The sequence below is a fragment of the Mercurialis annua genome, linkage group LG1-X, assembly GCF_937616625.2.
Source record: "Mercurialis annua linkage group LG1-X, ddMerAnnu1.2, whole genome shotgun sequence".
In the NCBI taxonomy this organism is placed as follows: domain Eukaryota; kingdom Viridiplantae; phylum Streptophyta; class Magnoliopsida; order Malpighiales; family Euphorbiaceae; genus Mercurialis; species Mercurialis annua.
This window is the reverse complement of record NC_065570.1, coordinates 59,531,494-59,557,463: the sequence shown is the minus strand read 5'-3', so window position 1 is coordinate 59,557,463 and position 25,970 is coordinate 59,531,494. Positions and strand designations below refer to the sequence as shown.

Here is a 25,970-nt window from a genome sequence, read left to right as displayed (position 1 = left end):
TAAATGCGATGTAATTTTTTAAAAATTCGAAGTACTTGATAACATTCCGATAAAAAATAATAATGTAAATGTCGAAATAATATATATTATGATATAATATAGATATACTAAAATTTATGATTCAATATGCATGTAACCCTTCATATTATTTGACTACTTATCATGATTAATGAAGAAATCCTAAGTTGGAAAAAAAGAAAGAACGTAGTGCATAAATTTGTAATTGCTGATCTTATACCACTAGTCCACCAATAATAATGAAACAAGAAAAAAAATAAGAAAATGATTGTAATTTGAATTCCAAAACAGAATGCAAATGTATAATTTCTCATTATTGCACTAATTAGCACTCAACTCATAACTATTAGATTTCCTGAAAGTTTAAGAATCATTACATTTATGCTCAATTACAATTATTCTACTAGCTATGAGTGGTTTAAGAATCACTTACAGTACAAAAAATCTCTTTTTATAAAATGATTGTTAAAAAATGTGAGACTGTAACATTATAATTTTGTGCACCTAGCACTTATTCTATTTGGAAACTGTTTATATAAAAAGATATTAATGTAAATAATTATTATTTGTGTGTAAAAAATATATTTCAACAAAAAATTACCATTTTGATTATGGTAAACCAATTAACTGTGATATTTGAACACTAAATTAATTCCTATATGGCTATATTTATATTACAAGGTAGGTGTGTGAACAAAAATGGATTTTACATTAGGTAAAAGGGATTTTTTGCTTTTTGAAATTTGCATGCTTAGAGAGGATGAACAACATTTGATTCGATTAAAAATTAATTAACTTAATCAAAACTGAATTATTCTGTATTTTGAATCGGATCAGTTAAATTATTTATTTTAACTAAAATGTAAAAACGAACCGACTAATTAGTAGGTTAATTCGGTTAAATTGATAAAAATATAAAATAATAATTAAAATTAACTATCGATTAATTTAATTTCTTAAAGTTGTTAATTATAACCAAATTAAATTAATAAATTTAAATATAATAATTAAAGAATTTAATTATGATAAATCAGTTATACTGACTAATTGGATTTAATATACCATAAGGATACTTGAGTAAAGTTTGAAGAAGAAAAAAGCATGATTACCTGTTTAAAAACGAAACAGCCATGATTACGAGGGAGAAACATCCTCGTTATAGCCACGTAAGCAAGCAGATAGAGTAATAATGTGAGTTTAGACTAATGGCAGAGCTGCAATTTTATACGTACTCAGGTACAGTTGTGGACCCTTCAAACAAGTTAAGCGTCAATGCCTTGCAAACTTTTTTATCTTCCAATTTGACCCTTTGAGTCGTCCACTGGACCCTCATATCTCAAATCTCATTCGATGTTTAACATTTAAAGTCCCATTCCTATAATCAAATCTCAAACTTAAATAATTACCGACCAACACCAAATTAATTTAATTGTTTTTAAAAATGATCTTCTTGCTATTATTTTTTTTTGAGAAGCAATGTAGGATTTTATTGCAGCACTAGAAAATGTATTACAATTCAAGCATATAGCTTTTTGCGAATACATTAAAAGACAAATAAATAATAAAAGCTGCATCCCTCTTGCGCAAATCAATAAGATAAGAATTCCCGATGATAGCAATATGAAATCGAAAATTGCAAATTGTTGATAGAGCATCACAATGTCTTCTGGACGCAACTGATCTGGATTTCGTCAATTGGGCATTAGATTCAAAGTGCACTTTATCAAAATCCACAGCTCTGACAGTTTCAATCTGAATTGTTCAACTGGATTATATATTTGAATGAATTCAATTGAAAACCTAAAAATAAAAATTCCATCATAAACGATTCAAATCTGCACCGCAATAAAAGATCCACAAAGGGAACATCAAATCCCATCAAATCTTCTTGCTATTATTAAACAATGAAAGTCGTTCAGGTCAAAAATAAAAAAATAGAAACAAGACTCTTATAGCTACTAGTACTTTTTAAGAAGGCAAATGTTGAAGAAAATTTATTGGAGCATTCAAGCGAATGATGATTCTATTATCATTAGACAATTATGAAATATAATCCAATTAAAATTAATGTTCTTAATGTTATAAAGAGAATTTATTCTTTGCAAATATCCAATCTTATTCATCTTTTAAAATTAGAGCTAAAAACAAACAAACACATAATATAGATCATACATTAATGTGATAAAAAAATAAGTATGTTTAATGCAAAAATATAAATTAATTTTAATTCTTTTGGATTATTTCTTACAGATAATTAAACACTTTATATAAATTTATTTTAAGTGTATATTTACTAGAAATTTTTTCTATTTGGTAACTTTTCAGCGATTTTTTTGCCCGTGGATGTTAGTGTAACTGTTGAACCATGCAAATATCTTGTGTTATTTATTTATTTTATTATATTGTTGTTTATTTGATCAAATCACCTACTTAATGGTTTCGATTAACCAGTGACAACAAGTGGTGTCAATGTTAAAACAATTGGTATTGGAGCCAATTTGATTTTTTTGCTTTGATTTTTTTGGATTATGATTATTATGGTAAACTTATTATTTGGAGAATTTTGCAATTTGAAAGGCGGAACTATTTGACATTTGTAGATAGAGAAGCTACCGATTTTAAAGTGGCGAAAGACATCAATTCAGATTGGAGACAAATTTGTGTATAAAAATTTAAGGTGAATTTTGAGATGGATCATATAGTTTAATTTTCAAACAGGAGAGATTAAAGTGTGAATTATTTCAAATGTGAGGGGCCTCGTAGTAATTTTTCTCTTATATTTATATTTTTACATTGATAAAATATTTGTTATTATTAAAACTGAAGTATTATTATAGAATAAAATTTTCCAACACAAAATACTTTTCAAAATTATATTTTGCAAAATAAGATAAACAAATATTTTTCAAAAGTTATATTTGAAACAAATTTAAGAAAAATAAAACAATTAAACAAATTTTAAAACCTTGTTATCTTTAAAATTGTCTTAATTTCCCGGCCAAACCAACCAAAACACATAATATTAGCCTTCGGATATCAAAATAACATTTTTTTTCTCCAAAATTGCCATTAATTTCCATGGCTAAACCAATCAAATCAATTGAATATTAGCCGTTGGAAATTAAATGACATTTTTTCTCCAAAATTGCCCTTAATTTCCATGGCCAAACCAATCAAATCAAATGAATATTAGCCGTTGGATATCAGATCAAAAGCCAAAACTTTGCTCTCTTCCCAAAGCACCCACCAAGACACGTGACCTTCACATGACACCACCACCAAGCAAACCATCCAAGTTTGGTAGTACCTTTCAAAGAATCAAATTCAAACCAATTATTACTTTTATTACCAACTACTATTACAAAACATAAAAATAGTCATTATAAAAAAAAAAAACTTAAATAAAGAAAAGATAAAAATAGGTACTGACTGAACCGTTTGGTCCAGTCAGACCGTTGCCAAAGATAAAACAATTATGGGCAGCCGAACCGGACCGAATATTTGATAAGCAAAGAATTCACGCTTCCCGATACTGCAAAAACAAAATTCCTTTCCCTCGACCATAAAATTTGTCGAATTAAAAATTAATTCACAAATTAAAGAACCTCAATTTTTATATTTTCCGAATCCAAATTGTCCCTCCTCTGATTTATTTTCTCTCTCTTTTGTTTTTCTTTTCCCTCTCTAAATTAACAGAGCCCTAAAATCTCGATCTCTCTCTACAAATCGACGAGCTTGTAATTATTACGCGGCTAATATCCACAAAACGACATTTCGTTTCATCAATTATTGCCGTCCTCAAAATTACCGCCGGTATTCTTAGCTTTTTTCCCTTAATTATTTTTCGATCTTGATACAAGCCAAACCGACGGCGACCGGAATACTTGCCCTGACATATGTGTAGAGGTGAGATTATAACTAATTTAATTGGATGTGAGTCGCTTGCAGTTTTTCTATTAAGGTTTTTGTTAGGAGGTTATATAAATGCAAGTAACAGGGGATCTAGGGTTTTCGAGCCTGGTCCTTGTGGTGGTGTCACTTGTTTTTCCGGTGTTCGGTTTTATAATTCGCTGGAAATGGCGGCGTTCCATTGCGAGGAATGAGGAGATCAAGCGGTTGTTGATTTTAGCTTCTGAAGAGACGGCTAGGGCTGAGCTGGAAGCTACTCAGTTGGTATCGTCGTACGTCGCCGTTTCTGCTTCAAGGAATAATTATAATCATCAGTGTGTTGTTTGTTATTCTCCTACTACTACACGGTGTGCTCGGTGTAAAGCTGTTAGATATTGGTATGTTTATTTCCCTATTGTTTTAAAAACTTCTAGTGATTATTTCATTTGGTTGTGGATTTCTAGTTAGATGATTATGATTCCCATTTTGGGTTTTGAGATTATTGTAAAAAATTAACAATAATTTATTATAAGAATTGGATTTCTTCGTATTCACTTTATTTTAACAAGAGAAGAGTAAAGTTACTGAATCGGGGAACTGAAATATGTGATTTATCTTTGAAGAAATCCATTAGTGCTATCTAATAAATGTCTTTTGAAGCTAGTTCTGAATTAGTGTGTACTCATCCAATGGTATATGTAAGTGGGCTAGTATCTGCTTCATGTGAGATGTGGAACCTATTTTATCCTACATTACAATTTCTCCTTGATGAAAAGTTTTAGGCTGTTAAGCAGAACAGCATTTTGAAGAGTGATTACTGTTGAATCTTTCTGTATTTGAGGAAATTTGTTTCTCTAAATAAACGAGGCAGCCTGATGTGTGGATTAAGTTGCAATGATTGTTTTTCAATTACTATAATGGTCCGTTTCTCTTTATCTACTATATCTAGTTGTCAAGTGGTGTGGTAATGGTGTAATACAAACTGCTGATGTTATTAAAAAAATTATGCAGTCTTACCTGTAAATCGGTCACTGATAAGAAAATGTTTTTCTTTCCTCGTAATGTGACCTTTTGGTATTTTTTACACCTATTTTTTTGGCTGTAATTTGGCTTGCTTCGGTTGTATGTTGATGCTATATTTTTTTTCCAGTTCTGGTAAGTGTCAAATTATCCACTGGCGACAAGGTCATAAAGAAGAATGCCGATCTGCTAGTGCTACTCACGACGGAAATGATAATGGAGGCGATTTTTCTCAGAAGGTGGCCAAACAAGAGGAGCACAATAATGACCATGATAGATATGGAACTTCACCTACTGAAATCTTCTCTAATGGCCCTGTATTATTTAATAGCAGCAGTACTTGTAGAGTTTCACTTGCAGAAGATGATGGTATCAAAGTTGATTCTGTTGCAGATGCATCTTCCGTATCTGACTCAACAAGCACTTCATTTTCTGGCTTCTCTACTTCTCACAGTGGTGGTGAATCATCTGACGATCTCTCTGTTACCGAGAGTATAAGCTCAAATGAATTTGAGGGATCAGATGGACAAATTTATTCTGATGCCTCCGATATGCTTGAGCCTGCATTGAACAAGGTGGACCAAAGCAAGCCGGTGTCACCAAAGTTTGCTAGCTTGGTTGATAATGTAGATAGTTCTATACATTTGAGTAAGTCAAAGCCGGACAAAACTCATTGCGGCGATGAGGAGAGTCTAAGGGTATCTTCTAGCACTTTGGTTCAGAGGAGCAGTGCAATTCCTGGGGCTTCAATTATTACTCCTGGTCAAGGAGCTTCTGGCTTTTGGAACAGGAGTCTTGACTCTGTTGTGTCCAGCAATATCCAGTGTGATCCAGATCTATCCAATTCCAATGGACCTTGTAAAAACAAGTTATCTGGTTCTGAGTCATTCCTACATTTTAAATTTGATCTATCGGGAAGTAATGCTCCTTCATTAGATACAAAAAGCTCAGGGATGAAAGGCATTATACCAGACGATGCACTTCCAGCTTCTTCAGGCGTTGATAACTCTGTCAATGCAGCAGCTTTGTCAAAAAATCCTAGTAATGATTCTCCGAGCATTAGGAGTTCCACATCCGCCAGTTGTCAAAAGTATGCACATGTGGATAATGAATCCAGCCGTGATCAAGCCACTGAGCTTAAATCCATCTCATCATCAACTTCATATGCTCGTAGATCTGCGAGTGATAAAAGTGAATTATATATAGTTGATTTAAGTACCCTGGATTTGGGCGATCTTAGGTCTCAATCCTCAAGCTCCAACAAATCAATTACTAGTGCCAACAACACTGTTAGCTCATCATACCTATCTAAGTCCGGAGTATCATCAAATACTTCACAAATTTATCTGGCTTCTAATGCAAATGGACTTTCAGCTGCAAGCACGAAATCTGGAAAAGTTGATAATGCCGAAGCTAATTCCATGATTTCCTCCCAAACAATCAGTTCTCCAAGTTCTATTAATGGATTAAAAACATCAGTGCGGAAAGTTGTTGATCAATTTAGAGGACCTAAATGTGGAAAATACAGCGATAAGGTATGCTTGTATGTCTTTAGTCTTTGCATCTGTAACTTTGTCAATGTGATCGATAAGAGTGACTCAAGTTTTACTTTTTCAGGGGATTTTTATGTATGATCTATTTGTAAAGCTATATACTTCAAACAAGGTAGAAATGAGACCCTGCGGCCTTATCAACTGTGGAAACAGGTATGTTGAGCACGTTTTTTTTAGTAAAAGACAAAATTGACTTCATTTGAAGCTGTGATTTTCATTTAAAGTAAATGTTTGGCAGTTTTCTCCATTTTTTAAGCACTGCAGAAGCTACAGTTTGGGTCATTATCAAAAGCTATCTTGCCTACTGTGTAAAATCTGTTCTATTTACTGCTTTCTCTCCTATGATGTCTTGACAGACTTCTAGTTCTAGGCCAGAAGCATTGCTCATAAATACATGCCTTCTTCTCTATCATCCATTCAGTGGCTGCATCCTTATTTGTTTGCAAGAAGTCTGAGCCACTATTTTCTCTGTTCTATTTTCTTAGGTTTTATGGTGGCCAATATTTTGTTGTCTTGCAAAATTTTAGTATTTATGATTTTTTTTCAAGCTGTTGATAACATGTACTCTATTCTATTTTGCAGCTGTTATGCAAATGTTGCCCTTCAATGTTTGGCATTTACACCTCCTTTGACTTCGTATTTTGTCCAAGGATTCCATTCCAAAGAGTGTATGTCTCTTATCATAGTCGTATAACTAAAAGCTATGGTGCTTTTATTTAGTTCTTTGTATAATTATTGAATACGATCAAATAAGGTCGTTATTTTTTTTCCATATCAGGTGTGAGTAAGGAATGGTGCTTCACTTGTGAGTTTGAAAGTTTAATGTTGAAAGCAAAGGAAGGAAAAACTCCACTTTCTCCTATTGGAATATTATCCCAGCTACAAAGCATTGGAAGTCAATTGGGTACTGGGAGAGAAGAAGATGCACATGAATTCTTAAGGTGAGCTGGCTATAACCTTATAGCCTGTAGAAGAATGCAGTCTTGCTTTCAGTATAACAACTTAAATATGTTTACAGGTATGCTATTGATAAAATGCAATCAGTTTGCCTTAAAGAAACTGGGGTCAATGGATCGGGTTCCTCTGAAGAGGAAACCACTCTCATAGGTCTTACTTTTGGAGGCTACCTTCGCTCAAAGGTAAAAGCGTTTTGGAGACTTGATCTTAAGAAACTGCGCTCTTCTTTTTGCTGTAAAATGTTTACCCCTATGAATTGTTGCGCTGCTCTTACAGAGAAATTCTGTGATGTAATCTTAATTTATGAAATAAATATGAAAATAGATTAAGTGCATGAAGTGCCATTGGAAGTCAGAGCGGCATGAAAGAATGATGGATCTCACTGTGGAGATAGAAGGGGATATAGGAAAGCTTGAGGACGCGCTTAAAAGGTTCACAAGTACTGAGATTCTTGATGGAGACAACAAATACCAATGTGGCAGGTTGGTTTTATGACTCTCTGCTGAAACTTATTCTTGTAATAACTTTTTTGTTTCTATATTTCTAGGAAGATGGCATTGAGTTGATTTATTTGTTGATTCTAACATAATTTTTTTTGAAAAGGGTTACTTTTTCTCTCGGGAAAATAAGGTCTAGGGTAGCTGTGGCTGGTGGTGGCGGATCAGTGTTTTTTTCCTTGACTAAGATTTTTCCTTTACAAGTTAAATTTACAGAATTTCTGCAGCAAAATCACGCCTGTCTTAACATATTCTTCTTCATACTCTGGCAGTCCTTTTTGCTAGAATTCTATGATTTTGACTTGCTTAACTCATCATTGTTAATATATTTAGATGCAACTCTTATGAGAAGGCCAAGAAAAAGTTGACAATTCTGGAGGCTCCAAATGTTCTTACAATTGCATTGAAGCGCTTTCAGGTTAGTTCTTTCTCCTATCAAAGTTGATTTTTCTCCTCTTGTCCTTTTCAGATGCTTATTGTGTTCCCATGCCTAACTTTGCAGTCAGGAAAATTTGGGAAGCTCAACAAGGCTATCCTATTCCCAGAGATCCTGAATCTAGCACCCTATATGAGTGGCACAAGTGATAAATCGCCTATTTATAGACTTTATGGAGTGGTTGTTCATTTGGATATCATGAATGCTTCATTTTCTGGGCACTATGTGTGCTATGTAAAAAATGTCCAGAACAAGTGGTTCAAGATTGATGACAGCACGGTATGTCCATAGTCATGAAATAACTCATCATGGAAACAAGCTATACGTTCTCTTTATAATTTACTCCTTTTACTTTGCTAAATTTTGGCTGTAGTAATGCTGCTTACCATATTCTTTTGCCTGATATCTCATGTTGGCATTGTTAAGAATCTGTATCTGCATATTAGTTGGTCCTTGATGTGAATTAAGAGAACTTTCTAGCGAATTTTATGCTTGTGTTTGTATAACGTCTTAGTCGGTAGTTTTTATCCCTCTTCACAGGAGGGATAAAACTATTTTTCTGAAGATACATGGTTTTTTATGTGAAGCTGCTCCGAAATCTATGCAATGGAATCACATTTTTCCTCAAGGGAAATTGAACATTCCATACCCTTGGGGGCCTCGTCCACCTATTTAAGTTATTTTTCCGTATTCTTGAAGTTACAGATGTGTAGAAAAACTAGTTCATGGCATTCCAGACATGAAAGTTTGCTGTTTGTGCAACTTCTGTTCTCTACAGTTTAATATATGATAAATAGATTTCACTCTTTGATTTGCTTGTTCACATGTTTGTGCACTCTGGCCATGAGGTTGATTGCTGTAATCCTTATGTTTATCGTGTTGGCTTTTGTTGAGCAGGTAACGGCTGTGGATCTCGAAAGGGTCTTGACAAAAGGGGCCTACATGCTTCTTTATGCAAGGTCTGCATCTCAGGATCGAGCTTTAATTTTTGGATTAAAGTGTACTAATGCCTGGTGTTAACTAATTAATTTTATTGCAGGTGCTCACCAAGGGCTCCCAGATTGTTAAGGAACAGAATAGCATCTTCCGATCCAAAAATGAAACTCAATCCTTCAAGAAGCAGTACAAAGAATACTGCATCCAATTTAAAATCCTCATTCGCTCACCCAAGTGCTGTCCAATTCACTCCCAATTCGATCCCTCCAGATAATACGGATAGTGTCGAATCTTTCTTTCTGAAGTTCCACCGGCTTCAGAGGATTTTAGAAGAGGACTCATCCAGTGACAGTTTTTCATTTACAAGCAGCAACTCTGACGAAGGCTCTTGCAGTACTGAGAGCACCCGAGATTCTACTAGTACTGAGGATCTTTCTGATTATATTTTTGGTACTTGGAACACTTGGAGGAGCGCGTCGGATTCCGACACTTGTTCATCTTCCTCCTCTTCTCCTCTGTACACGAGGAATTCACCAGATGGTTCCATGGATAGGGTACCCGGTTTTTGGCAATGTGAGACGAGTAAAGAATGTAGAAAATTAGAAAGTAGCAGTAGTTGTAGGGAGGCTAACTTGGGAAAAGTAGGCGTTAACACTGTAAAATCCGGTGCATCATATAGAAGATCAGTGAGTGAACGGATAGATTAAGAAATGATTATTTTTCATGTCGGGGTAAATTAAGTCGGAAGCGTAAATAAGAGTAGGGAAACAGAGGGGGTGTAGTGTATGTAATTTAGACTCTATTGTTGTAGCTGGCTTTTGTTTAAAGAAATGACGTGGCCATGTACTCCCCCCATTTTGGTCCCTTTTTCCCGTTCAATCTTAGAGTAGGAGTGTATAGCTGCATGGAATCAGAGTCCCCCAGCCAACAATTGTTTATATCATAAGCAAGTTTATATTATATGGCAAGTTAAATCTTTCTTTATATTTCTATGATATATTTCTATAATTTGCAGCTTAAATTTCCAAGGATCTAATCAATTTGGGGTTTGAGGTTCTGGTACATTTTCTGATATCCATAGCCTAATCATATTCATAGTGGTGGTACCTCTATGCATAGTCATGACATTTGTTTCTTTTCAAAATAAAATTTGAAGGAAATGAATATTCTAAAGCGAATGATATAAGCGTTGAACAGTAATATTATGCTAGATTCATGGGTTCTTCCTCTTACAAGTTTTTCCCCCCTTCAACGATGAAATAAGATTAAAAAAGAAGATAATAGCCAGGAAGACTGGTTGAACAACCACCTCCAAAAGCTTAGCTTAGAGAAATGGACCCACAAATACTCATATTTATTCATTTAGTTTTTGAATAGGACAACCTGATATTGGAGACACAATATGAATTATGGTATCAAGACAAATTCAAGAGAGTTGAAGAATAAATCTAATTTTTAATTGGTTTGTTTTAATCTACAAAGAGAGAAAAAGTGAGAGAATGCAATGATTATTATTCATTACATATGATTATCAGCTCGAGTTTTTACTTTTGTAGCACATAAAACACAAGGAGAAAAACTTCTTACAAAATGAAAATGAAAATTCAAGAAAGTTTCATGAATATGCGTTTTTTGTTTTCACTTCCTTATGTTTTCTTGTAGTTTGTATATTGTCAACTAATTCTCTTAATTTAGATTGGATGAATCTTAATTATCTTATGAACGATTATTTTAATTTATTGAAATTTTTTATTTTTAAAATTTGTTCTTAAATTATTTTCATTTTTGAATTGAGAAAATATGAAGTATTGATCCATGTTTGATGTGTTTATATAGGTTCTATAGGATGAAAAATACATGCTTTAACCGCTCAACAATAGCACAAATTGCTTGAAATCTAAATATATATTGATAAATTTTTTCCACACTAGTGAATTTTTTTATAATTTAAGTCATAAATTTATGAGGTTAAAAAGAGATTTCAATCGATGATCTTAAAATTAAAATTTTATTGGATTAAAAACAATTATCATATGATTATCATGTGCCTGAACTTTCTTTTAATGCATTAAATTTCTTTAAATAAAATTCGAAACAGTTACATTTGTAGAAATTCAGGTAATCCGAAAATTAAATCTGATGACCTGATATGTAATAGACTAATACGCTAACTCGCCTTATGTGATTCGCAGATCTATTTAAAAAAAATAAAAACTAAATTTCTAACTGCTTCGTCAATTAAGTGTAATTCTCGATCAAACTTTTTCAACGTCCGCTAGCTGAAACTGCAACCATAACATCCTATCACCACCGCCCGACCAATTTTTTAAAAAAAGGACAACAAACTTTTCATAAAGAAAGAACAACAAATCTTTCATATAGAAAGAAAAAAAACAATAGAAAACAATAATAAAAAAACTAATATAGCGCATAAACGGTTCCGTCTTAATTGTTGAAAGGTAATCAATCTATCTTCGACGATAAATATTAATTCATCAAGAATATAAATAAAAAAGAATTGGCTATTTATTATTATATAGAATTAAAGCGAAATAGAAAAAAGAGATATACTATCGCCAACAACAAAATCAAACTATTGACAGCAACCGGAGAAAAAAGAAAAAATAAACTATTGGCGGTTAAAATTTCTTTTAAAAAAGAAAAATGAAGGAGGTTTTTGCCACTCATGTGCGTGAACTTAAAAGTTCTTATGTAAATGGCTTTCCACAATTAGTATTTATTCTAAAAGAATTTGCTCGCTCTCCCTCCCTCCTTCCCTCCCTCCAAAATGGAGCAATTGTAAAACAACTTAACTAGGAGTAGTTGTAAACGCAACTATAATTTATTGAATTTGAGATTTTTTTAATAATTAAAAAAAAGGCGCTTGTAAAAGGAGTTGGACTCACGATCTAATAAATTATTGTCCACCATTTATCGCCTTTGAGTTATAGCTCATTGGTGAAAAATTGTACTCATGATCTAATAAATTGTTGTCCACCGTTTACAGTTTTTGGGTTATTTAGTGAAATTGAAATTGTTAATAGATTAATAATTACTACAAGACAAAATAGATAAAAAAAATTATCGGAAAATGGTTTCATCTAAAAGTAGAAATCCACTACGAGAGTTTCGAGTCTAACTGTAAAAACCAGACTAGAAAATTACAACAGATGAGGCCATTTGACAATTTAATGTATCAGCTAGAAAACGTTAAAAATTTAGATATAAAACTAAATCTAGCTAACTGATATATAATTTACAAATTTAAAAATTACAACAAAAAAATCTTTAGATCCATAAAGGATCGTCAGGAATAAACGTTCTATTTATAAAAAAATAAACTTACAAACAAATCTTACGAATGGAAATACAAGTAAAATTTAAATTGTGGTTGTTTCACTTGTTTTGATCGACTCCCAAATAAAAAATCATCAAGCTATATAAATTAACGTAAAAACTCGAATTGTAGATAATCATAATCATATAACAGAAATGCAACGTCGTCATACCAAATACTCATGACTATGACCATGGTAAGGAATTGAAGCTTATGATTATTACCGACAACTAATAATGTAGTAGCAGCTACAAGCCTGCAATGTATATTAAACCGGATTTGTTCGATGATGTGGATCAACCAGATTTTACCAGTTAAACCGGATTATTTCATAGATTTATGTCTCTAATGGGACCTTACAGCTAATCAGTTTTCGGTTAATTCGATCCAACCGACTAATCTGGTCTTATAAAATTATATAAAAACTGAATAGTAGAAAAGTGTATTTAATATTCATGTGTCTTAATAATGGCAATAGGGGTGGGATGGAGCGGGAAAGTCATCTCCATCTCCATCCATGTTTCTATGAGAATCTTTATTTTTATTTTACTGTTGAAGATGAATTCATTTTCAACCTCATTTCTATACAAATTTTCATATGATCATATATATAGAAATTTTTATTTTCATTTAATTGATGTGGTTTTTTTAAATATTTAGCAATGTTGTTAAATCTAGTGGTGTTCAAATGATAAAAAAAAATGAAGTGTTTGAAGTTCATTCGGAAATTCGGAACAACCGAAATTTAACATGTATTATATAATAAAACTGAAATAATATTATATCAAAATTCAAACTTAGGGCATGATTTTATTTACATATTTTACTAAATTTATGATTAATGCTAATTGAATTAAAGAGTAAAGAATGTCACCAGTCTAGTAGTGGAGGTGTTGTCTTCAACTATAAATATTATCCACGTTCAAGTCTTGGAGGTATGCAATTTCTATTTATCTTTTTAGTTGAGTAATAATAATCGAATCAGTCTGAATTTAACGGTTAATATTTTTAGTTCAACGAGTTAACAGACTAGATTTGAGTTTGGCAAACATGAACCAGAAATTGGCTGGTTTTCGATTATTATGATAGAAATGGCGGATTTTTTCCCAAACAATTGCCCTATAAAAAACTGTTTCCCAAATGGTGCTTGGGGCATGAATCCGCAACTATGAGTTGCAGATTCATGCATAATTAAGGGGAGATAAACTGATTTCATGGGAATCACTAATTCCCAATAGGGAATCCAACAAAAGTGTCAGCAATTCATATTTGCGGACAACACCTTTGTACAAAATGGTGGTCCGGGTGTGCTGAAATGCACACCCAAACCCTCTCATTTTTTTTATTTTTTTCTGTTAAATTATGGATTTTAAAAAAAAAACTTTCATCTCTATTTTATTTAACCTCTAAAGTGTTTTCGGTTTAAATTTGGAATTTTATTATTCAGAAATATCGGAGTAAGGTGACGTTTGATAAAACTGAATATTATTGAATATTATTGAAATTATAATTGAAAATTAATAAAAATATTAAAGATTAAATATAAATTTTAAATATTTGTAATAATTCAAAAACAACAAATTGTTTACAAATATAAAACTAATCACGATATCGGGCCGGTCGCCGCATTCGAATCCTCATGTCATATTTTTAAATACTAAAATAATATACTAAAAATTTGTAAATACTAAAATAATATACTAAAAATTTTAATATTTTTCTATATTTGAGTAAACTTAGTATTCACAGTTACGATAAATTCTTTAAAGTGTTTTAATTTAAAGTAATGCTTTTGTCTCCGAATAATAAAATTTCAAATTTAAACCGAAAACACTTTAGAGGTTAAATAAAATAATGTATTAACCCAATTTATTATTTAAATTAATGTATTAAGTACTTAATTGTTTTAAGTTGGTTTGATAACTCAAAAAAGTTTAACTTAACTTATTCGGTTAAGTCAAAAAGCACTTAAAATAATAAGTCAAAAAATTTGACTTTATCTTTTTTACTGAAAACATTAAGTTATTAAATATTAGTTTTATCATTCAATAAACTTTATATTCTTATTATTTTTAATTGTTACTCATGAATAAATATATTTTATCTCACATATATTAATTTTTTTTATTCTTTTATATATCTCAATGAGCGTATTATACTTAATCAACACTTAAAATTACAAATTACTATATTTTTGATTATGAATATTTTATTTTCTATCTTTACTTTTGTTTTTAGGCCTAATTATTTATTTATATTTTAAAAATTATTTATATTGAGTAATTTATTTTTAAAATAGTTAATTTTTAAAGGTTTCATGTGTAAATATAATAATTTTAATAATATTCAATAATATTCAGTTTTATCAAACGCCACCTTACTCCGATATTTCTGAATAATACAATTTCAAATTTAAACCGAAAACACTTTAGAGGTTAAATAAAATAGAGATGGAAGATTTTCTTTTAAAATTTCTAATTTAACAAAAAAATTAAAAAAATGAGAGGGTGTAGATGTGCATTTTCAGCACACCCGGACCACCATTTTGTACAAAGGTGTCCGCAAATATGAATTGCGGACACCTTTGTTGGATTCCCTATTGGAAATCACTGATTCCCATGAAATCAGTTTATCTCTCCTTAATTTTAATTAAGGGCATGAATCCGCAACTCATAGTTGCGGATTCATGTCCCAAGCAATATTTGGAAAATAGTTTTTTTATAGGGCAATTATTTGGGAAAAAACCTTAGAAATGGCCGGTCCGTTTTAAATTTGACAACTATATAAATGGAGAATAAATTGTTTTCATTTCCATACTCATGAGATTAATTAATGGAGATTGTCGGTTTTATTAGGTGAAAATTCCAATAAGAAGAATGGAAATTTTCATTCCGTATGCTTCATTTTCTTTACTTTCACTTCCAAAGAATCAAAGTAAAAAAAAAAAGCTTATAGAGTGCACCATATAATACAGAATCCCTATTATATCGGAGATGTCCAAGAAAGCAGGAGCAGGCAGGCAGCAATATAAATATCTTTATATCTTTCTCAACCTATTTCTCTTCTTTCGGCCGCATGACCCATTGACAATGCTGCCTCTGCCTCTCTGTCTGTTTTTATTAACGCTAAAGGGCTGAAAAGCTACCGACTTTATTCTTGTTTTCAATTCCATTATAACATTGTAACTTTATCAATTTTACTCTATTTTGAATTTTTGATTTTCAGTAACACTAAATTAGAAAAATTAGATGATTTTATTACTATGAGAATGACAATACACAAAACAACTAAATTTAAGGATCATTTCATACTTTTTTCTACTTGAACAAATTTATATAAATCCTTAAATTTAAAAAAGTTTCAAATAAATTTTAAATAAAACATTAATTAAATAAGTATATAATTAATTATTAAATTGCAATACATCCAACTCCGCTTTCGTCGGATCCACCATCGCCGGATCCACCTCCGCTTGTCCTCCAATGGAGCCACATAAGGGTGAGCATTCGGTCGGTTCGGTCAAAACCGATCCGAAAATGGCCAAACCGACCAAACCGAATGTTGTAATATTTTTGACCGAACCGACCGAACAAAGAACATTAACCGAATCTGTTTCGACCGAATTTTTTTCGATCGGTTCGGTTAAATGGGCTATTTATGGGCTTTTATGGGCTTTTTCAATTATATATAAAGATCAATTAATTTTTTCACAAATTCAAATAATTGAATTTTATGAAAATTAGAAAGAAATTAAGTATTTTCTCGCAAATCCAAACAATATACCATAGTAAGAATTAAATTCAAAAAAAATATTAGCCTACTTTTCATAATAAGCATTCAAAATTTTAAGTATTTGGTTGGTTCGGTTAAAGTGTAAATTTTAAATTTTTAACCGAACCGTTAACCGATAACCGAAAATATATATTTTTTTAACCGAACCGACCGAATGAAAATTTATCACCGAATCAAACCGACCGAAATTTACCGGTTGGGTCAATTTGGTCGGTCTTTTCAAAACTTTGCTCACCCCTAGAGCCACATGGGTATCACGCAAAAGACTTCTGCGAGTTGCCCCAACTCGATAGAATTCTTTTTCAAGTTTTTTTTAGATAAATGATGATTTATTAAGCACTACCACAAGGAGTGGAAGGCAAACAATCCAAAAAAGGATCAATCAAAGAGGAACACCAAAAACATCCAAACATCTAAAAACATCATTCCCGTTATATGGGAAATGAGGATGAAAAGACGAATAAAACTGCACCGCCTTATTAATACACATGAAAGCTAAAGACTCAAGCGAACTATCCAAATCATTAAAGACCCTATTATTCCGAGCTTTCCACAATTCCCATATTCCGAAGAACCAAATTAAGCACCAAATATCCTTGTAAGAAGAATGAGAATAGGAAGACCATAAGCTGAAAAAAAGAGGTACCGTAGGAGGAGAGACCCATGAAATATCACACTTAGACAAAAATAAACACCAAAACTTCCAAGCAAAGCGGCAATGGCAAATTATGTGAATACTCGATTCATCTAAGTTGCACACCAAACAACCAATGAGATCAGCTGGAATAATACATCTCCCCACCAAAGAAGCGTTGGAGAATATTCGGTCTTGAATGAGAAGCCACGAAAAAAATTGAATCCGAGGAGGTAATCTCCACTTCCAAACAAATGGGAGCATGTAAGAAACTTCACCAATATTAATAGAATAACTAACCTGCTGCAAAGAGATTGAAATGTCTCGTGTTTTAAACATATTGCTCTTGCCTTTCCAACAAAATTCATCTCCTTTATTTCCATGAACAGTGACCATGTGGACTTCACTTAGAAGACTTTGAAACTGCTCTTCTTCACCCAATCGCAACCTTCGATTCCAGTTGAAGTACAGAGCTGGACGTTGCTGCCCGACACTGCCAAGGACCGAATTGAGCTGATCATGAGCAGAAATAAACTTCGTTCTGGAGAGGGCAAAAAGAGCAGGAAATCTATCCGCAAATGACGAGGAGCCCGACCAGGAATCTAACCAAAAATTAATATTCCTACCATTACCAATTCTGACAGAAATTCCTTCATTAAATATAGACCAAATAAAATTATTTGAGACACAAAGCCGATGAATTCCTTTCCAAAGGTGGGAAAGATGTTTAATATTGTAATCCTCCAAATCATACCAAGAACGGATCGCCAAACTCTTAATCACCACGAAATACCACATAGAATGATCTCCCACTCGAAGCTTCCAAAGCCATTTACAAAGAAGACTCTGATTCTTAATACGAAAAGGAATCAAATTTAAACCTCCTTGATTGTAAGGGAGGCAAACTTTATCTCAGGAAATCTTACAAATTCCTTTGCCCATAGGATTACCACACCAAAGAAAATGCTTCATACATCTGTCCAAGGAAGAAATAATTGATTGCGGCATAACCAAAGAACCCATAAAATACACCGGAAAGCTATGCAGAACTGACTTGATCAAAATCACTCTGCCTGCAGGCGAAAGCAAATTACCTTTCCAGAGAGCTAGTTGATCCGTAAATCTAGAGACAACAGGCTTCCAAAGCGTCGCTTTAACTGGTTTAGTAGAAAGAGGGATGCCCAAATAAGTAATGGGAAACCTATCTATCGAGCAGCCAAGGATGGTTGAAGCAGCAGAAAGCGAATCGTCGTCCACATTAATACCGAGGATAGAACTTTTCTGATAATTAATGGAGAGACCCGAAACAATCTCGAAACAACGGAGAACACGCAGCAAATTCCTAAGCATATCAAAATCTTGAGGAACAAAAATCAAAGTATCATCTGCAAATTGCAGGATAGAAATCGGATCAACATGCCCGTCAATTCTGACCCCATCAATCAAATTAAGCCCAATTGCCTCACTGATCATAGCCTTAAGGCCTTCTACTGCTAAAACAAATAGCATAGGAGATAAAGGATCTCCTTGTTTGACGCCTTTCCCCATCGAAAAATTCTTGGTAGGACTTCCATTAACCAGAATTAAAAGCTGAGAAGATTCAAAAAAAGCCGTGATCCATTGAATCCAAGAAGAATCAAAATTCATTCTCGACAGCATCTTCAAAATAAAATCCCAAGAAATGCAATCAAAAGCTTTTCGAAAATCAAGCTTTAGCACAAAAAGCTTCTCCTTACTCCTTGACGCAATATGAATGATTTCTGAAGCTATCATATGACAATCATGTATGCTTCTACCTCTGATAAAACCAAATTGATTCTCTGAAATAAGATGAGGAAGCAAAGGAGAAAGCCGATTAGCTAAAACCTTTGAGATCAATTTGAAAATACCATTGATCAAGCTGATGGGTCTGAAATCTGAAATACTAGTGGCTCCTTTAACTTTCGGAATAAGGACAAGAAAAGCAGTGTTGATGCCTGTTGGAAAAACTCCTGAGGTGTGCAGAGAACGAAAAATCTCAAGAATGTCTGGTTTGAGAATATTCCAAGTTTTCTTGTAAAAAAAGAAATTGAAGCCATCCGGACCAGGAGCTTTGTTGTCATCACAACCTAATAAAGTCCGATGAATTTCCTCTTCTGAAAAAGGAGCAGAAAGAGCGGCAGATTGGCTGTCAGATAAGGCATTAACTACTAAACTATCAAGAGAAAAAGGAACACCAGCATTCCTTTTATAAAGCTTCTTGTAGAACGTAAAAACTTGGTCCTTAATTTCTCGTGGCTCGACAAAGGTAGTATTATCCACGACAATCTCAGAGAGCAAATTACTCCTAGAATGAACCGAAGCCATTGAGTGAAAAAATTTGGTATTTCTATCACCAGAAAGATTCCATTTCACCCTAGATTTTTGATGCCAAAGCGATTCTAATTGCTTAGAAACCCGATAACTTTCAGAATGTAATGAAGACAGACAGTCCCTATCCACATCAGACAACGTAGAAACATCAGCAGCTGATTCTAGAAAATGGATTGAGCTATGAATTCCCTCCAATTTGCTGTTCAAGTTACCAAAGACGTTGTGATTCCAGTCCTTTATCAAAGAACGAAGCTCACGAAGCCTACAAACCAAATCCCCCTGCACCGTAGCTCTGATATGCTCCCAAGAATTAGCAACAAAAGATTCAAAATCTTTGTTATCCCACCAAGCATTGATTGATCTGAAAGGTTTCGGACCCCAATCAGTATTGACCGCCGAACGAAACAGAAGCGGAGTGTGATCTGAGTAATTCCTAGGAAGCGCTGTTAAGGAACAATTCGGCCATTCTACCAAAACCTCAGCTGAAATAAAGCATCTGTCAATTCTTGATCTAGAAGTAGAATTTTGCCAAGTAAATAAACGATCTTGCAACGGCGATTCCAATAAATTCGAACCATGAATAAAATCTGCAAAAAGTTGCATAGACGAGGAGATCATGTTGCAATTTAATCTCTCTGCAGGAGACAGAACCTCATTAAAATCACCTATAAGAATACACATTTTGTCCGCCACAATTGTTTCCAAAAGAATAGGCCAAAAAAGAGCTCGCTCTCGATAGCAATTACTTGCATAAATACAGATAATTCTAACAGGCAAAGACTTCCAGCAAAAATCTAAGACAATCCATCTATCCCCCATAGAAGTAGAAACTGAGCCAAGAACGCTTTTATTCCAAATACAGATTATTCCCCCAGAAGCTCCGACAGAAGGAGCAAAACAGTACTCAAAATCCATGTTAGGCCAAAGTCTACGAACCATAAAGTCATCAAACAATTCTTTTTTCGTTTCTATAAGACAAATAAGAGATAAAGAATTCTTATTTACCAAGGAACGAATAATACGTTGCTTCCTCGAAAAAGCCAAACCACCACGACAATTCCACGATATGCAGTTAAATGTACTAAACATAAAAAAATTGCAAGACCTGGAAAATCAAACCCCTCAAGAGGTCATCGGTAAGTCCCTGAAGAATCTATCAAAAAGAAACGAAGTAATTTTTGATTTTTTCTTCTCTGAAAACAGCCCCATATTAACACCAATATTCCAAGTCTTCTTCAATTCATCTGCGCGGTCGTCCTGAACAATCTTAACCTGATGCTGCTGTGATAAGATTTTATTGCGATTTATGATGCAATCATCATTCAAGGAAGAAGAATTCTCTCGCTGCGTAACCTGGGTTGTCTGAGCTTTCTTGCGCAAAGTGATACCTGGATGGTTCAACGCTGGATAATCTTGTTGAATATCAACGGATTCAACAGTGACATGTTGAGTTACCTGAGTAGTTAAAGGTTGGATCGTCTCTGGAATAATCTCGTCAGAAACCATAGGGTCCGAAGCCACCAAAATATTCTGCTCAAAATCAATGAGAGGCGGGATTGACACGGTAGCTGAAGGAGAAATGGGAGCTGAGGAAGAAGAGGAGCTATCTTCTGAATCTGAGCATTCTGAACTAAGATCTTGGTAATCTGACATAAGAACCGGCGAGTCTGTTTCAATAACATATATTGGGAAAACTTTCTCTCCAATGTGAATAGGAAAAGAACAGTCTATCCTATCAAACCCAGCTGAAATTAGAACAAAAGCTGCATCCATTCTCTCCATCGATTTCACAAATGGATGAACCGTGACAAAGTCACCTAAGCGATTCCCAACACTACTAAAAAATGATTCTGACCACGAGATCATTGGAACACCCATGATTTTTACCCATACAAACCGTTCCTTTGCCACACAATCCACAGTCCAGGGGCTTTTCAAATCAAAAAAATCCGAGCAATCCATGTTTAAAAAGTTCGTTTTCTCCACAGGAGAATTGAAATTAATCAAGAAAAATTTTCCTCCAAGGAAAGAAGAGGAATTGAAGACTAAACCTCGTTTGTTTAAGTAACTGCAAGCATGAAGAATAGTCTGAATGTTTTTGACAGCTACCACAACCGAATTATCATAACAATTCTGAGACAACATATCAGCTGAAACCAACAATGGTTCAAGATTCACAACCTGGGCATAAGAGCGGGCATCACGCAAAGAAGATTGGGTTGAATTATTCGGAGAATGGGTTGGTCTGGGTTTTGCAACGTGAATGTCTGCATGTGTAGCAACTGGAGCTGAAACAGGTTTGACAGAAGCCTGATTGATAAAAGGGAAACGAGCTTGATATGCCCTAATCTTGTACGAACCAATCCAAACTGTATTCAGCTGCTTCAAGGCAAATTTCCCATGTGCCATGTCTTCAAAACGCATAAATCCGAATCTGCAATTTGCCTTATTTCTCCTACGTGCAATAGTAACGTTCCCATAAATTCCATATTTTGCGAAAGCTTTCTGCAGGTCTGAGAATTTCCAAAATTGGGGAAAATTCTCAAAGTATAAGACCATCGGAGAGGGTTCTGATGCTTGAGGATGGGTTAGGTTTAGAGGTTTGCTAACATGGTTTGGAAGAGATGAAGGATTTTGGCTAGGGTTAGGGTTAGGGTTTTGGGGAAAGGAGAACATCGTTTTTGCGAATTACAAGCCGTTAATTCTTTTTCAAGTTGTACGAGGAATTATGCACTAAATGAGAAATGGGCTTAATGAGGATTTTTTTTAATTATTTGGTTAAATAGAGCATTAACTATGAAATGATATAGATAGCAGTTGGCATAAACATGAATCATAAGTTAAACTCTCCACACTCTTTAGTGGCTAATAGTAACCTATGGCCTCTAACTTTTAGAGCTACGGGCGTTAAATCCCTGATGTTTAAAAACGGGTGCTAAATCTTCTGATCTTTGTGTCGGTGCTCATTAAACCCCCTAAACTCTAAATATGATCAAAATATCCCTAACGCCGTCTTTTCTGGTCAACTGACATTCTTAAAAAAAAATGACATTGTCACATCATCTGCCACATCAACAGAATACCTTAAAAATTTCAAACACCCAAAATACCCTTAATTTAATTTAGAAAAAGACAAAAAAATAAATCAACTCAATCTAATCTAATCCAATAAATTAACCCAACAACTAACCCGACCAGTACCCCCACTCGACCACCGCCGGAAGATTTTCCAGTCATCAAAAATGGAGATTTGTTCCTCACTGAGGAATAGATCCGACGTTTTCGATGACCAGAAAATTTTCCGGTCATCTTCGAATCGGAGATGACTGGAAAATTTTCCGGCGGTGGTGGTGGTGGCGGTGGTCGGATCGGTGGTGGAGGGTTGACCAAATGGTTTGAATTAGATTGAGTTAGGTTGGGTTTTTTTGGGTTGGATTTTAGGGGTATTTTGATTTAATCAGATATTATATTTTGGGGTGTTTTGGGTATTTTAAATTTTTTTGTCATTTGATGACGTGTCAACTGACATGTGGCGCCGTCAATTTTTTTTTTAAAGACAGCCGCCAAAAAAAATACGGCGCCAGGGATATTTTCGTTGATAAGGGCCATGATGAACGCCAACACAAATATCAGGGGGTTTAACGTCCGTTTTAAAATATATGGGATTTAGCGCCCGTAACCCTAAAGGTCAGGGGCCATGGGTAATTATTAACCCTCTATACTTGTACTCCTGCATTAGCCATTACTAAACATGCTATTTTCGGTAAGTACTCCCCTTACCAAATCCACCTGTTGACCAATTGTTTTGACCTTAAACCTTTCCAATATAACTCAGATTTACCATATCTTTTGTTTGGTTCATTATCTTATATTTAATCTCACTTAAAAATTCTTTATTTTTTTTAAAAAAATAATTCTATATTTGTTTTGAAAATCAAAAACTTTATTAGATATCGAAAACAGTACATTACTGATGGATACCGAATCCTACTGTAAGTATAATGGAGCCGAGTTGCAGGAGATCCACTCTCAGGCGACACCGGACTCCCCCCTGAAGACCGAAAGATATGAAGGAGATGCCGAATCTCTAAGATTCGGTAACACGCTAATAAAGACCGAATCCCGCGTGATCCGCCGAGAGCGCTCCGAGTCCGGGATTCGGGTAAACGACTAAATATGGAAACTTTGTCCTATTTGGACACAAACGCTACATATGGAAGGATAAGCTCTACTTTAGGAAGATAAGACTATTCAGGAAGACGTTCCTAAATAGGATTCTTATCAGATTAAGGTAGATCCCGACAAATCAGGAGAATCTCTGCGATACGGCCGAATCCCTACAAAGTAGGATTCACCTGCCTAATACAACTCTACTAGGTATATTCGACTACTATAAAAGGAGCACGAGGTATGCCTAGAATCACAATTACATTCATATACTCAAAACGCTGCTCAAAGCTCTAGACTGACTTTAGCATCGGAGAGTTAATCGGACAACCACCGTCCGGTTAGCTTCTACCCTGTTTTGCAGGTTCACTCACCGGTTAAGAAGGCAGACTCCATCAATTGGCGCCGTCTGTGGGAAAAGCTTAACTAAACTTCAAAAGAAGGAGCTTTTCTGAACTCAAAAACAAATCTCATTGAAGAAGATGACTTCTGAAAGAGTAAACCTGAAAGACAAACAGCCAATGGACCCAAAAAACACTCCGGAGATAATCAACGTGACGGAAGACGGGCTTCACAACTCCGGGGAAAAAAGCAACACCGGAGGGCCCTCTTTCTCAACACCCCAGTACCAAACTAATCCAATAAGGGGAAGCAACCCAATTGCTTTCAATTTAAGCACTGAAGAACAAACACCAAATGCAGCAGCGCAAGATCCACACAACGAAATGCTGAAAAAGATACTAGAATCCGTACAGGCAAATCTTGACAGATTGGCTAGCGAAGCCAAAAGAACAAACGACAGGCACGAAGAAACTATGAAAATCCTAAGGGAAAACTTCAGCCCTACAGCTCCCAGAAGAAGAGAAAGAACAGAAAATGCAAACCCAGGCCGACGAGAGACAAGGGCAGAAAACAATAAAAGCAAGGAACCCCGAACCAGAGGGAACGGAGAAAGAAACGAAGCAAGAAACCAGCGAGAAAATAGAACCAGCGACGAGGAAAGTCCGAACAGAGACAAATCTAATGAGGAATCACCGGAGACACCCAGAAATGAGCACAACCAGGAGGACGCCCGGAGCGGCCTGAATTCAAAAAGAGACGAACGAAGGGAGAAGGAAAAAGAAGACGCCCCGCCAAGGAGTAAGCGACAAGAAAGAGATGCAGGGAAAGAGCAAACTAAGAAAAAACACCAAGAAGGAGAGGGCAAATCGTCAGAGACACCCCAAAAAAGCAAAGCCACATATGTGGTGGAAGAAGATTTAGAAGAGAAGATCGCCAAAGCGCTCAAAAAACTAAAATCTGAAGAATTGGACATAGACGACCTCAGGTTGAAAGGATCACCCCTCTCGCCCGAAATCATGGAGGAAACCATCCCACACAGCATGAAGCTGCCGATCCTGCCGATTTTCAATGGGGAAGGAGACCCCCGAGACCATACCTCTAGGTTCACAGCAACCATGGGGCTACTCAGCGTATCGGACGCCATCCTCTGCAGGGTTTTCCCTACCACACTCACGGGCACAGCCCAGAGATGGTATAACAAATTAAAACCGGGCTCGATCAAAAGCTTCGCTTCGCTTTCAACAGAGTTCCTTAACAGATATCTCACAAACATCCCAGCAAAAACCACTACCAGTATCCTGAGAGCCTGCATCCAAGAAGAAGGAGAAACCCTGCGGAGCTACATCGAACGGTTCAACAAGCAAGCTATGAAGATAGACAACCTGAACGTCGACATGGCGACAGAGGCATTGCGAGAAGGAACGCGATTCGGAAAGCTGGTAGACAAGCTGCTAGTCAATAAACCCACAACTTTCTCGAACTTAATGGGCATAGCCCAGAAATACTTCGAGTTAGACGAAGGACGAAGGGCGATTCGCGGAAAGGAAGCAAAAGGAAAAGAATCAAAAGAGAGATCCAGAGAAAAAACCAAGTCCAAACCTGATGATAGGAGAGGAAGACCCGAAGAAAGCAGACGATTCGCCCCCCGGACAAGATATGAATCGAGATATGATCCCAGAGATGACGAGAATAACTTCACTCCGCTAAACACCAGCCGAACTAATGTCCTCATGTGGATCAAGGAAAACGTCAAAAACGTGGTATGGCCACCAAAAATGAAAGCGGAGATAAGAGACACCAGAAAGTACTGCAAATTCCACGACGATTACGGACATGAAATGGATAGCTGCAGAGACTTGAAGGTCGAGATCGAAAGAATGATCGACACAGGCGAGCTGAGGAAATTTGTGGCCCGAAAAGAGAAGAGCAATGACAAGGGAGAAAAAAGAAACAGAGAAGACAAGCCGAAAGAAAAGGAAGACGAGCGCCCATCCAAAATTCTGGGAACCATACACATGATTAACGGTGGAGGGCATAGCAG

At 34.9% G+C, this 25,970-nt stretch overlaps 1 protein-coding gene across 1 annotated transcript; it reads left to right on the top strand.

Moving 5' to 3' along the window:
- Positions 1 to 3,547: 3,547 nt before the first annotated feature.
- Positions 3,548 to 10,289, top strand: LOC126684424 (ubiquitin carboxyl-terminal hydrolase 16). The gene is made up of 11 exons (XM_050379481.2): positions 3,548 to 4,304; positions 5,057 to 6,461; positions 6,544 to 6,632; positions 7,062 to 7,147; positions 7,258 to 7,420; positions 7,498 to 7,618; positions 7,761 to 7,918; positions 8,267 to 8,351; positions 8,436 to 8,648; positions 9,267 to 9,328; positions 9,409 to 10,289. Exons 1-11 carry the CDS (start codon positions 4,003 to 4,005, stop codon positions 10,010 to 10,012), a joined length of 3,288 nt encoding a protein of 1,095 aa, XP_050235438.1. The 5' UTR covers positions 3,548 to 4,002; the 3' UTR covers positions 10,013 to 10,289.
- Positions 10,290 to 25,970: the final 15,681 nt, after the last annotated feature.

Coding starts and splice junctions, on each gene's coding strand:
- LOC126684424 (XM_050379481.2), top strand. CDS start 4,003: ATGCAAGTAACAGGGGATCTAGGGTTTTCGAGCCTGGTCCTTGTGGTG. Junction 7,148..7,257: donor AGGATTCCATTCCAAAGAGT/GTATGTCTCTTA, acceptor TTTCCATATCAG/GTGTGAGTAAGGAATGGTGC. Junction 8,352..8,435: donor TTGCATTGAAGCGCTTTCAG/GTTAGTTCTTTC, acceptor CTAACTTTGCAG/TCAGGAAAATTTGGGAAGCT.